The 14,997-nt window shown below is 46.6% G+C and overlaps 1 protein-coding gene across 2 annotated transcripts in view; it reads left to right on the top strand.

The window, feature by feature from the left end:
* Window positions 1-14,997, top strand: part of DNAJC6 (DnaJ heat shock protein family (Hsp40) member C6) — a 137,571-nt gene that overhangs the window by 119,380 nt on the left and 3,194 nt on the right. For both annotated transcript variants that reach the window (XM_040360763.1, XM_040360762.1), the window contains exons 17-18: window positions 390-538; window positions 4,698-4,874. In XM_040360763.1, the coding sequence (XP_040216697.1) occupies window positions 390-538; window positions 4,698-4,874 (326 nt within the window). The remainder of the gene's footprint in view (window positions 1-389; window positions 539-4,697; window positions 4,875-14,997) is intronic.

Raw genomic sequence — 14,997 nt, 5'->3', positions numbered from 1 at the left:
AGCTTCATCTCATTCCCAATGAATGAAAGGGGCAGGGACAGTCATGCTGGGAGAAAAGAGCTGGATGTCCTCCAACCTCTGACTTGCTGCAGCTTCTAATGCACATTGTGAGAAGCTCACAGTGTGCAGGGAAAGCCATTTTAGTACAGTAGAGGAGCCTGTACAAACGTGCAAAAGTCAAGGGAAGGCTGGAGATCAATTTTTTTGAATTGTTCCCACTATATCCAAAACTAAAAAGATATTTGTCTGGAGTTAGATTTTAGCTGGTACATCACTTTATTTTTATTTTTTTTATAATTAAAAAGATAAGATAAATACAAATGTGATCTATTACAATGAATACTTTTTTTTTGACCATTTAGTATGAATTTTTTTTTTTACGTTTGCAGACCCCAAACAAAAGCCGCCAGCGGATAATTTTGAAGACCTGCTCTCCAGCCAGGGATTTAATACTCACAAGGATAGGAAGGGACCCCGAACGATTGCAGAAATGAGGAAAGAAGAAATGTCCAAAGAGATGGACCCCGAGAAACTGAAGGTGAGCCAATAGACATGCTCAGCATTTCGCTGAGGAATTTAACCACTTGCTTACTGGGCACATAAACCCCCCTCCTGCCCAGGTGAAATTTCAGCTTCCGGCACTGCGTCGCTTTAACTGACAATTGCGCGGTCGTGCGACGTGGCTCCCAAACAAAATTGACGTCCTTTTTTCCCCACAAATAGAGCTTTCTTTTGGTGGCATTTGATCGCCTGTGCGGTTTTTATTTTTTGCGCTATAAACAAAAAAGAGCGACAATTTTGAAAAAAATACAATGTTTTGTACTTGTTGCTATAATAAATATGCCAATTTAAAAAAAAAAAACACATTTTTTTTTCTCAGTTTAGGCCGATACGTATTCTTCTACATATTTTTGGTAAAAAAAAAAAAAATCGCTATAAGCGCAAAAGTTATAGCGCCTACATAATAGGGGACATAATTATTATTTTTTATTGTTTTTTTTTTTTACTAGAAATGGCGGCGATCTGCGATTTTTATTGGGACTGCGACGTTATGGCGGACACATCGGACACTTTTGACACATTTTTGGCGCCATTCACATTTATACTGCGATCAGTGCTATAAATATGCACTAATTACTGTATAAATGTGACTGGCATTGAAGGGGTTAACACTAGTGGGTGAGGAAGGGGTTAAATATGTTCCCTATATAGTGTTCTAACTGTAGGTGGAGGGGGGTGACTGGGGGGGGGGTGACCGATCTGTGTCCCTATGTACAAGGGACACAGATCGGTCTCCTCTCCAGAGACAGGACGCTGTCTCTGTGTAAAACGGCAATGAGAGATGATCTCATATGTTTACATATGAGATCATCTCTCATTGGCCGCACAGATCGCATCGCAAACGGCCACTCTGATCGGCCGTTCGCGGCGATCTGTAATTGGCTGTGTCCAAGGGACATGGCCAACACAGAGTTTCCCCGCTGCGCGCTCTGGAGCGTGCGCGGGGAACGCCCAAAGGGGCGGACGTCTATTGACGTCTAGTTGGATTTTGAGATCCGCCCTGTAGCCGTCATTCGACTATAGCGCGGGTCTCAGGAGGTTAAATGGTGTCAGCAAAGCCCGAACCCCTATTCTGAGAGCAGCTCAACAGATAGCATCCCGCTGACAGCTCCGGAGCTTCTTGCAGCGGTGCGATCCCATGAACCTAAATGGATCACATTTGTAGCAGTATTGCCATTTTTGTTGCAGCTACAAAGCAAAGCATCAAGGCTGTGGCATTTCTGTGTTCAGGTGGGTGGTTGGGGGGCGGGGGCAGTACCGTGGCTCAACCGACTGCTTTTTTCTGTGTATGGCATTTGTGTAGCGTGTCTAAGGCTCTATCCACACAAATGCATTTTTTGCTAAGGAGGGGGCCGGGAAGCCAGCCGCCGCGTCCTTAACAACTGATGAGTCTTCAGTTGTCAGCGGGCTTCCTGCTAAATGAAGAAAAAAAAATTGAGAAAAAAAACAGAGTGGGGGTCCCCCCAAAATCCATACCAGACCCTTATCTGAGCATGCATCCCGGCAGGTCAGGAAAGGGAGGGGACGAGCGAGCGCCCCCCCCCTCCTGAACCATGCCAGGCCGCATGCCCTCAACATGGGGGGATGAGTGCTTTGGGGCACCCATCCCCTCATGTTGAGGAAATGCGGGCTGGGCTGCATGCTCGGATAAGGGTCCGGTATGGATTTATTGTTTTGGTGTGGGGGGTCCCCTCCGAACCCATACTAGACATTTCTGTGTTCAGGTGGGTGGTTGGGGGCAGTACCGTGGCTCAACCAACTGCTTTTTTCTGTGTATGGCATTGGTGTAGCGTGTCTAAGGCTCTATCCACACAAATGCATTTTTTGCTAAGGAGGGGGCCGGGAAGCCAGCCGTCGCGTCCTTAACAACTGATGAGTCTTCAGTTGTCAGCGGGCTTCCTGCTGAATGAATAAAAAAAAATTTGAGAAAAGAAACAGCGTGGGGGTCCCCGTCCCCCCCAGGTCCATACCAGGCCCTTGGGTCTAGTATGGATTCGGAGGGGACCCCCCCCCCACACCAAAATTAAAAAGAATATGGCGTGGGGTCCCCCCAAAATCCATACCAGACCCTTATCCGAGCATGCATCCCAGCAGGTCAGGAAAGGGAGGGGACGAGCGAGCGCCCGCCCCCCTCCTGAACCATACCAGGCCGCATGCCCTCAACATGGGGGGATGAGTGCTTTGGGGCACCCATCCTCTCATGTTGAGGAAATGCAGGCTGGGCTGCATGCTCGGATAAGGGTCCGGTATGGATTTTTTATTTTATTTTTGGTGTGGAGTCCCCTCCGAACCCATACTAGACCCAAGGGCCTGGTGTGGACCTGGGGGGGGGGGGGGGGGGGATGGGGGACACCCCACACTGTTTTTTTTCTACATTTCTTTTACATTTAGCTGACAACTGATGACTCATCGGTTGTTAAGGACGTGGCAGCCGGCTTCCCAGCCCCCTCCTTAGCAACCAGCTATATAGAGTGTAAAAAAATAAGCGCAAATCGTGATAAAAACGCGTGTCCAAAAACATGACAAGCACTGCAGAAACGCTCAAAAGCAACATGCATAGATGTGAATCGAGCCTAAGATAAAAACAAACATTTGGTTTACCAAATGAGACCCCCGCTCGTTTTTTTTCCCTGTCTTCCCATTTTAGAAAATACACTAGATTGTCGAAAGTATTGGGACGTCTGCCTTTACACGCACATGGAATTTAAGGGCATCCCAGCTTTAGGGATAGTGCCTTGTATCAGTGGGAAGAATAGTGTCCCAGGGGCCTGATAAAGGCAAGCAAAGGGCCACATCCGGCCCCCGGTGCCACAGTTTGGAGACCACAGCGCTAGAGCTTCATAAATGATACAACCATTATACAATCACGTGCAAGCAAAAATACCGTTTTTTTTTTTTTATTTTCCTTGCATGTGATTGGGTGTTCTTTGTAAAGGGAAACTTAAGTTCATTTACTAAGCGCTGGAGCAAGCGCACCGTCTATTTGGCTTCACAGCATCATCAGATTAAAAAAAAGACCAATGGGGTTGATTTACTAAAGGCAAATAGACGGAGCACTCTGCAAGTGCAGTTGCTCCAGAACTTAGTAAATGAGAGGAAGCTCTGCTGACTTCTATCATCCAATCATGTGCAAGCAAAAATGCTGTTTTTTTTCCTTGCATGTGATTGGATACTCTTGGCAAAGTGACGCTTCATCTCATTTACTAAGCTCTGGAGCAAATGCCCTTGCAGAGAGCAACTACACTAACGAAAGTGCACAGTCTGGGGTAGATTCAGGTAGGGGCGCGCAAAACTGCGGCGGCGTAACGTATGACATTTACGTTACGCCGCCGCAAGTTTTATGGGCAAGTGCTTGATTCACAAAGCACTTGCCTATAAAGTTGCGGCGGCGTAGCGTAAAAGGTACCAGCGTAAGCGCGCGTAATTCAAATGATCCCGTAGGGGGCGTGGATCATTTAAATTAGGCGCGTTCCCGCGCCGAACGTACTGCGCATGCGCCGTCCCTAAAATTTCCCGACCTGCATTGCGGTAATTGACGTCGCAAGGACGTCATTGGTATCGACGTGAACGTAAATGGCGTCCAGCGACATTCACGGACGACTTACACAAACGACGTAAAATTTTCAAAACGCGACGCGGGAACGACGTCCATACTTAACATTGGCTGCGCCTCCTAATAGCAAGAGCAGCCTTACGACGAAAACGACGTACGCAAACGACGTAAAAAACTACCGCCGGGCGCACGTGCGTTCGTGAATCGGCGTAAGTATGTAATTTGCATACTCTACGCTGACATCTATGGGAGCGCCACCTAGCGGCCAGCGTCAGAATGCACCCTAAGATACGACGGCGTAAGAGACTTATGCCAGTCGTTTCTTAGGCTAAAGTCGGCGTATCTAGCTTTCTGAATACAGAAAGTAGATACGCCGGCGCTACTTAGCAATTACGCGGCGTATCTATGGATACGCAGGCGTAATTGCTCTCTGAATCTACCCCTCTATTCGCCTTTAGTAAGTCAACCCCAAAATCTTTAAAAGGCGGGTTTCTATGCGGAGCGGGAATCCGTGTGAGGAAAGTGCCGATGACGATTGCACTTTCACGTTTTGATGGATCTCATTTTTTTGTCTCCCTTGTAGCTTTTGGATTGGATTGAAGGCAAAGAGCGGAACATCCGAGCCCTGCTCTCCACAATGCACACTGTGCTCTGGGAAGGGGAGACCAAGTGGAAGCCGGTCAGCATGGCCGACCTGGTGACACCGGAACAAGTGAAGAAAGTGTACCGGAAAGCTGTGCTGGTGGTTCACCCTGACAAGGTAAAATCACAACTTACACCTATGCATGTAATCTAGTTTAATGTTTGGGGTCTCCAAACTTTCTAAAGAAAGGGTTCGTTTACTGTCCTTCAGACTTCAGGGGGGTTGGACTGTGCCCAGTGGGAGTACACAATTTCCTTAATCTTGTGTCTTTGGGAGGAATAGTGCCCCATTGTTGTTGTCAGTGGCAGGAATTATGCCCCATTGTTGTTGTCAGTGGCAGGAATTATGCCCCATTGTTGGTATAAGTGGCAGGAATTATGCCCCATTGTTGGTATAAGTGGCAGGAATTATACCCCATTGTTGGTGTCAGTGGCAGGAATTATGCCCCATTGTTGGTATCAGTGGCAGGAATTATGCCCCATTGTTGGTATAAGTGGCAGGAATTATACCCCATTGTTGGTGTCAGTGGCAGGAATTATGCCCCATTGTTGGTATAAGTGGCAGGAATTATACCCCATTGTTGGTATAAGTGGCAGGAATTATACCCCATTGTTGGTATAAGTGGCAGGAATTATGCCCCATTGTTGGTATCAGTGGCAGGAATTATGCCCCATTGTTGGTATAAGTGGCAGGAATTATGCCCCATTGTTGGTATCAGTGGCAGGAATTATGCCCCATTGTTGGTATAAGTGGCAGGAATTATACCCCATTGTTGGTGTCAGTGGCAGGAATTATGCCCCATTGTTGGTATAAGTGGCAGGAATTATACCCCATTGTTGGTATAAGTGGCAGGAATTATACCCCATTGTTGGTATAAGTGGCAGGAATTATACCCCATTGTTGGTGTCAGTGGCAGGAATTATGCCCCATTGTTGGTATAAGTGGCAGGAATTATACCCCATTGTTGGTGTCAGTGGCAGGAATTATGCCCCATTGTTGGTATAAGTGGCAGGAATTATACCCCATTGTTGGTGTCAGTGGCAGGAATTATGCCCCATTGTTGGTATAAGTGGCAGGAATTATGCCCCATTGTTGGTATCAGTGACAGGAATTATGTCCCATTGTTGGTGTCAGTGGCAGGAATTATGCCCCATTGTTGGTATAAGTGGCAGGAATTATACCCCATTGTTGGTATAAGTGGCAGGAATTATACCCCATTGTTGGTATAAGTGGCAGGAATTATACCCCATTGTTGGTATCAGTGGCAGGAATTATGCCCCATTGTTGGTATAAGTGGCAGGAATTATACCCCATTGTTGGTGTCAGTGGCAGGAATTATGCCCCATTGTTGGTATAAGTGGCAGGAATTATGCCCCATTGTTGGTATCAGTGGCAGGAATTATGCCCCATTGTTGGTATAAGTGGCAGGAATTATACCCCATTGTTGGTGTCAGTGGCAGGAATTATACCCCATTGTTGGTATAAGTGGCAGGAATTATACCCCATTGTTGGTATAAGTGGCAGGAATTATACCCCATTGTTGGTATCAGTGGCAGGAATTATGCCCCATTGTTGGTATAAGTGGCAGGAATTATACCCCATTGTTGGTGTCAGTGGCAGGAATTATGCCCCATTGTTGGTATAAGTGGCAGGAATTATGCCCCATTGTTGGTATCAGTGGCAGGAATTATGCCCCATTGTTGGTATCAGTGGCAGGAATTATGCCCCATTGTTGGTATCAGTGGCAGGAATTATGCCCCATTGTTGGTATAAGTGGCAGGAATTATACCCCATTGTTGGTATAAGTGGCAGGAATTATACCCCATTGTTGGTATAAGTGGCAGGAATTATACCCCATTGTTGGTATAAGTGGCAGGAATTATACCCCATTGTTGGTGTCAGTGGCAGGAATTATGCCCCATTGTTGGTATCAGTGGCAGGAATTATGCCCCATTGTTGGTATCAGTGGCAGGAATTATGCCCCATTGTTGGTATAAGTGGCAGGAATTATACCCCATTGTTGGTGTCAGTGGCAGGAATTATGCCCCATTGTTGGTATAAGTGGCAGGAATTATACCCCATTGTTGGTATAAGTGGCAGGAATTATACCCCATTGTTGGTATAAGTGGCAGGAATTATACCCCATTGTTGGTATCAGTGGCAGGAATTATACCCCATTGTTGGTATCAGTGGCAGGAATTATGCCCCATTGTTGGTATAAGTGGCAGGAATTATACCCCATTGTTGGTATCAGTGGCAGGAATTATGCCCCATTGTTGGTATAAGTGGCAGGAATTATACCCCATTGTTGGTATCAGTGGCAGGAATTATACCCCATTGTTGGTATCAGTGGCAGGAATTATGCCCCATTGTTGGTATAAGTGGCAGGAATTATACCCCATTGTTGGTATCAGTGGCAGGAATTATGCCCCATTGTTGGTATAAGTGGCAGGAATTATACCCCATTGTTGGTGTCAGTGGCAGGAATTATGCCCCATTGTTGGTATAAGTGGCAGGAATTATGCCCCATTGTTGGTATCAGTGGCAGGAATTATGCCCCATTGTTGGTATCAGTGGCAGGAATTATACCCCATTGTTGGTATAAGTGGCAGGAATTATACCCCATTGTTGGTGTCAGTGGCAGGAATTATGCCCCATTGTTGGTATAAGTGGCAGGAATTATACCCCATTGTTGGTATAAGTGGCAGGAATTATACCCCATTGTTGGTATAAGTGGCAGGAATTATACCCCATTGTTGGTGTCAGTGGCAGGAATTATGCCCCATTGTTGGTATAAGTGGCAGGAATTATACCCCATTGTTGGTGTCAGTGGCAGGAATTATGCCCCATTGTTGGTATAAGTGGCAGGAATTATACCCCATTGTTGGTGTCAGTGGCAGGAATTATGCCCCATTGTTGGTATAAGTGGCAGGAATTATGCCCCATTGTTGGTATCAGTGACAGGAATTATGTCCCATTGTTGGTGTCAGTGGCAGGAATTATGCCCCATTGTTGGTATAAGTGGCAGGAATTATACCCCATTGTTGGTGTCAGTGGCAGGAATTATGCCCCATTGTTGGTATACGTGGCAGGAATTATACCCCATTGTTGGTATAAGTGGCAGGAATTATACCCCATTGTTGGTATAAGTGGCAGGAATTATACCCCATTGTTGGTATAAGTGGCAGGAATTATACCCCATTGTTGGTGTCAGTGGCAGGAATTATGCCCTATTGTTGGTATAAGTGGCAGGAATTATACCCCATTGTTGGTGTCAGTAACAGGAATTATGCCCTATTGTTGGTATCAGTGGCAGAAATTATGCCCCATTGTTGGTATACGTGGCAGGAATTATACCCCATTGTTGGTGTCAGTAACAGGAATTATGCCCCATTGTTGGTATCAGTGGCAGGAATTATGCCCCATTGTTGGTATCAGTGGCAGGAATTATGCCCCATTGTTGGTATAAGTGGCAGGAATTATACCCCATTGTTGGTGTCAGTGGCAGGAATTATGCCCCATTGTTGGTATAAGTGGCAGGAATTATACCCCATTGTTGGTATAAGTGGCAGGAATTATACCCCATTGTTGGTATAAGTGGCAGGAATTATACCCCATTGTTGGTATCAGTGGCAGGAATTATACCCCATTGTTGGTATCAGTGGCAGGAATTATGCCCCATTGTTGGTATAAGTGGCAGGAATTATACCCCATTGTTGGTATCAGTGGCAGGAATTATGCCCCATTGTTGGTATAAGTGGCAGGAATTATACCCCATTGTTGGTATCAGTGGCAGGAATTATACCCCATTGTTGGTATCAGTGGCAGGAATTATGCCCCATTGTTGGTATAAGTGGCAGGAATTATACCCCATTGTTGGTATCAGTGGCAGGAATTATGCCCCATTGTTGGTATAAGTGGCAGGAATTATACCCCATTGTTGGTGTCAGTGGCAGGAATTATGCCCCATTGTTGGTATAAGTGGCAGGAATTATGCCCCATTGTTGGTATCAGTGGCAGGAATTATGCCCCATTGTTGGTATAAGTGGCAGGAATTATACCCCATTGTTGGTATAAGTGGCAGGAATTATACCCCATTGTTGGTGTCAGTGGCAGGAATTATGCCCCATTGTTGGTATAAGTGGCAGGAATTATACCCCATTGTTGGTATAAGTGGCAGGAATTATACCCCATTGTTGGTATAAGTGGCAGGAATTATACCCCATTGTTGGTGTCAGTGGCAGGAATTATGCCCCATTGTTGGTATAAGTGGCAGGAATTATACCCCATTGTTGGTATAAGTGGCAGGAATTATACCCCATTGTTGGTATCAGTGACAGGAATTATGTCCCATTGTTGGTGTCAGTGGCAGGAATTATGCCCCATTGTTGGTATAAGTGGCAGGAATTATACCCCATTGTTGGTGTCAGTGGCAGGAATTATGCCCCATTGTTGGTATACGTGGCAGGAATTATACCCCATTGTTGGTATAAGTGGCAGGAATTATACCCCATTGTTGGTATAAGTGGCAGGAATTATACCCCATTGTTGGTATAAGTGGCAGGAATTATACCCCATTGTTGGTATCAGTGGCAGGAATTATACCCCATTGTTGGTATCAGTGGCAGGAATTATGCCCCATTGTTGGTATAAGTGGCAGGAATTATACCCCATTGTTGGTATCAGTGGCAGGAATTATGCCCCATTGTTGGTATAAGTGGCAGGAATTATACCCCATTGTTGGTATAAGTGGCAGGAATTATACCCCATTGTTGGTATCAGTGGCAGGAATTATGCCCCATTGTTGGTATAAGTGGCAGGAATTATACCCCATTGTTGGTATCAGTGGCAGGAATTATGCCCCATTGTTGGTATAAGTGGCAGGAATTATACCCCATTGTTGGTGTCAGTGGCAGGAATTATGCCCCATTGTTGGTATAAGTGGCAGGAATTATGCCCCATTGTTGGTATCAGTGGCAGGAATTATGCCCCATTGTTGGTATAAGTGGCAGGAATTATACCCCATTGTTGGTATAAGTGGCAGGAATTATACCCCATTGTTGGTGTCAGTGGCAGGAATTATGCCCCATTGTTGGTATAAGTGGCAGGAATTATACCCCATTGTTGGTATAAGTGGCAGGAATTATACCCCATTGTTGGTATAAGTGGCAGGAATTATACCCCATTGTTGGTGTCAGTGGCAGGAATTATGCCCCATTGTTGGTATAAGTGGCAGGAATTATACCCCATTGTTGGTGTCAGTGGCAGGAATTATGCCCCATTGTTGGTATAAGTGGCAGGAATTATACCCCATTGTTGGTGTCAGTGGCAGGAATTATGCCCCATTGTTGGTATAAGTGGCAGGAATTATGCCCCATTGTTGGTATCAGTGACAGGAATTATGTCCCATTGTTGGTGTCAGTGGCAGGAATTATGCCCCATTGTTGGTATAAGTGGCAGGAATTATACCCCATTGTTGGTGTCAGTGGCAGGAATTATGCCCCATTGTTGGTATACGTGGCAGGAATTATACCCCATTGTTGGTATAAGTGGCAGGAATTATACCCCATTGTTGGTATAAGTGGCAGGAATTATACCCCATTGTTGGTATAAGTGGCAGGAATTATACCCCATTGTTGGTGTCAGTGGCAGGAATTATGCCCCATTGTTGGTATAAGTGGCAGGAATTATACCCCATTGTTGGTGTCAGTAACAGGAATTATGCCCTATTGTTGGTATCAGTGGCAGAAATTATGCCCCATTGTTGGTATACGTGGCAGGAATTATACCCCATTGTTGGTGTCAGTAACAGGAATTATGCCCCATTGTTGGTATACGTGGCAGGAATTATACCCCATTGTTGGTGTCAGTAACAGGAATTATGCCCTATTGTTGGTATCAGTGGCAGAAATTATGCCCCATTGTTGGTATAAGTGGCAGGAATTATACCCCATTGTTGGTGTCAGTAACAGGAATTATGCCCTATTGTTGGTATCAGTGGCAGAAATTATGCCCCATTGTTGGTATAAGTGGCAGGAATTATACCCCATTGTTGGTGTCAGTAACAGGAATTATGCCCTATTGTTGGTATACGTGGCAGGAATTATACCCCATTGTTGGAGTCAGTGGATGAAATAATGCCTTAAGCAGGCTGCTGTTAGAACTCACAGGGCCCCAAACAGTCTACAATTTTCTTCAAATGAAAACCGTTTTTTTTTTTTTTTTTAGGGGGGCGAGGGGTGATTGTTTTGAATTTAGAATTGTTTACTTCATTTAGTGTTTTTCCTTTTTTGTGTATTTGATCATTATTTGTATTCTGTTGCTTAATTTTATTTTATGTTCTTCTGATTAAAAGTGGATTCTTTATTGAAAATGAACATATGTTGTAATGATGACAGTTAAAATGTGATTTCTGGGACAAAGAATATATACTCCAATACACAAATGCAAACATAGATTTGTACACAGCATTATATATCACAAATGTCTGTTTGTATACCAGCTGACGCGTTTCGACCCGTATAAACAGGGTCTTCTTCAGAGGGATGGTTTGCTGTAAAGAGATTGTATTTAACAATTCAGAATCCTTTCTATGAGTGATCATTAATAATTTGGCCGAAAGCATGGCACATAGTTACCAGTAAGTGATGTATTGGAAGGAGTCTCATAACCAGAGTTCCTCTAAAAGCCTTTGGAAGATGCCACGAGCACCATGGCCACCCGACACTCCCAGATGTTTACTGTAAACCGATAAGCTATAAAGCAGTGGTTCTCAACCTTTCTAGTGCCGTGACCCCTTGATAAAATTTCCTAAGTTGTGGGGACCCCTAACAGTAAAAAATTTTGTAGCGTGGGTTGTCAACACCCAAGGCAAAACAAGTAATTTGCGCCCCTAACCCATACATTTGTGAAGTATTAAAACCCCTTATGGTACATTTTAGTATGTACCACTCTTTGTTCTCCTTTCTTTCCCTTTTATCTCTCTTTCCTAATTTCTTCTCCCCCATCCCTCAATCCAGCCGTCTTTCTAGCTCTCTCTCAATCTTTCTCTCCCTTTTTATTTGTTGTTCCCCCTCTTTTCCTTTCCACGTATTCTCTATTTTTATTCCTTCCCTTACTCCTTGGGGGTGGGAGAGTTGGGATGAGTGGCAGTGCTGGTGGGAGAGTTGGGATTAGTACCAGTGCTGGTGGGAGAGTTGGGATGAGTGCTAGTGCTGGTGGGAGAGTTGGGATTAGTGGCAGTGCTGGTGGGAGAGTTGGGATTAGTGGCAGTGCTGGTGGGAGAGTTGGGATTAGTGGGAGAGTTGGGATGAGTGCTAGTGCTGGTGGGAGAGTTGGGATTAGTGGCAGTGCTGGTGGGAGAGTTGGGATGAGGGGCAGTGCTGGTGGGAGAGTTGGGATGAGTGGCAGTGCTGGTGGGAGATTTGGGATGAGTGGCAGTGCTGGTGGGAGAATTGGGATTAGTGGGAGAGTTGGGATTAGTGGCAGTGCTGGTGGGAGATTTGGGATGAGTGGCAGTGCTGGTGGTAGAGTTGGGATGAGTGGCAGTGCTGGTGGGAGATTTGGGATGAGTGGCAGTGCTGGTGGGAGAATTGGGATTAGTGGCAGTGCTGGTGGGAGATTTGGGATGAGTGGCAGTGCTGGTGGGAGAGTTGAGATTAGTGGGAGAGTTGGGATGAGTGGCAGTGCTGGTGGGAGAGTTGGGATGAGTGGCAGTGCTGGTGGGAGAGTTGGGATTAGTGGCAGTGCTGGTGGCAGAGTTGGGATTAGTGGCAGTGCTGGTGGGAGAGTTGGGATGAATGGTAGTGCTGGTGGGAGAGTTGGGATGAGTGGGAGAGTTGGGATGAGTGGCAGTGCTGGTGGGAGAGTTGGGATTAGTGGGAGAGTTGGGATGAGTGGCAGTGCTGGTGGGAGAGTTGGGATGAGTGGCAGTGCTGGTGGGAGAGTTGGGACGAGTGGCAGTGCTGGTGGGAGAGTTGGGATTAGTGGCAGTGCTGGTGGCAGAGTTGGGATTAGTGGCAGTGCTGGTGGGAGAGTTGGGATGAGTGGCAGTGCTGGTGGGAGAGTTGGGATGAGTGGCAGTGCTGGTGGGAGAGTTGGGATTAGTGGCAGTGCTGGTGGCAGAGTTGGGATTAGTGGCAGTGCTGGTGGGAGAGTTGGGATGAGTGGCAGTGCTGGTGGGAGAGTTGGGATTAGTGGCAGTGCTGGTGGCAGAGTTGGGATTAGTGGCAGTGCTGGTGGGAGAGTTGGGATGAATGGTAGTGCTGGTGGGAGAGTTGGGATGAGTGGGAGAGTTGGGATGAGTGGCAGTGCTGGTGGGAGAGTTGGGATTAGTGGGAGAGTTGGGATGAGTGGCAGTGCTGGTGGGAGAGTTGGGATGAGTGGCAGTGCTGGTGGGAGAGTTGGGACGAGTGGCAGTGCTGGTGGGAGAGTTGGGATTAGTGGCAGTGCTGGTGGGAGAGTTGGGATGAGTGGCAGTGCTGGTGGGAGAGTTGGGATTAGTGGCAGTGCTGGTGGCAGAGTTGGGATTAGTGGCAGTGCTGGTGGGAGAGTTGGGATGAATGGTAGTGCTGGTGGGAGAGTTGGGATGAGTGGGAGAGTTGGGATGAGTGGCAGTGCTGGTGGGAGAGTTGGGATGAGTGGCAGTGCTGGTGGGAGAGTTCTGATCAGCCAACTTAGGTGGTCTTGATCAAGGTCATTTGCTGATCTGAGAACTGTAGTGGGGACTTTTAATGGGAACTATAATCACAGGTAGTGTTACTCACTATGTCTCCCACTTCCTCACCAGTCAGCTGACCTAAAGTCTCTGCCACCCCCAGCTATGTTGTGAACTGAATGGGCGGCTGCAAAGAGACCGAGTGGGCGGCTGTGGGCTCCAGGGACAGCCCTGCTGGGTGGCTGCAAAAGAGGTGCAGGCTTCAGGAACAGCCCAGGTTTTGGTGACCCCTGACAAATCATCATTTGACCCCCGAGGGGGTCCTAACCCCCAGGTTGAGAACCACTGCTATAAAGGCTTTTAAAGCTTCGCCTCCGGAAAATTCTAGTTACCGTAGTTTCTTGCAATATCGCGAGGGCACAACATTTTAGGACTTGACATGTTTGGTATCTATTTACTCTGTTCAACCCCTTCTTTTAAATTTTACCAAAACTTTGGGTATTATATTGTGTTTGTTTGCTCTAATAAAAAATAAATACTGTATAAGCCGAGTTTTTCAGCACATTTTCTTGTGCTGAAAATTCCGCCCCTCAGCTTATACTCGAGTCTCCCTGCCTCACTGTGGCCATCTGCAGCCTCATGTACCTGATCTCGAGCTGTGACATTGTTGCCGGCCGTCCAGTTTAACAAATCTCCGCCTCCCCCTCATCCGTGATAGGCGGAACACTGACTCACTGCTGGGAAACTGAATCAGTGTTCCGTTTATCACGGACGAGGAGGAGGCGGGACTTTGTTACACTGGACGTCCGCCAACAATGTCACAGCTCGATCAGGTACATGAGGCATACATTTGGGCACAGTGAGGCATGCATATGGGCACAGTGAGGAATACATATGGGCACAGTGAGGCTTCATATGGGAACAGTGAGGCTGCAAATGGGCACAATCAGGCTGCAAATGGGCACAATCAGGCTGCAAATGGGCACAGTGAGGCATGCATATGGGCACAGTGAGGCATGCATATGGGCACAGTGAGCCTGCAAATGGGCACAGTGAGGCTACATATGGGCACAGTGAGGCTACATATGGGCACAGTGAGGCTGCAAAGGGGCACAGTGAGGCTGCAGATGGGCATTGTTGAGCCTCTTTTCCGCTTACAGTAGCTGTTGCATTTACCACCCTAGTGTAACAGCTCTGGTGAACGGGAGTGAACCACAACTGCGGATAGCAAGGATTTATGTGAGATTTCAGTACTGAGCCCCAGGCGTCACTCCAATCAGAACACAGGAGTTTGGGGGTTCTCTACTTCATCTCTCTTTCACATAAAGGAATGCGTTGAGCTTCTAGGGGTGGACGTATTACAACATGCGACCAACCCCTAGCGCTTAAAAGTATACAATACACGTGAAGATTCCGATGCACTTCTGAATGCAAGTGATTTCCAGTACGAGACCCCAGGCGTCACTCCAATCAGGGAACAGGAGTTTGGGGGTTCTCTACATTATATCACTTCAACATAAAGAAATGCATTAGGCCACTAAGGGAATAGGTATGAAATACCTTCAACCCTTAGTAGAGCTGCAC

Source organism: Rana temporaria, chromosome 7, assembly GCF_905171775.1.
Source record: "Rana temporaria chromosome 7, aRanTem1.1, whole genome shotgun sequence".
Taxonomy (NCBI): Eukaryota; Metazoa; Chordata; class Amphibia; order Anura; family Ranidae; genus Rana; species Rana temporaria.
The sequence above is the reverse complement of the archived record's forward strand: the minus strand, read 5'-3'. Positions and strand labels throughout refer to the sequence as shown.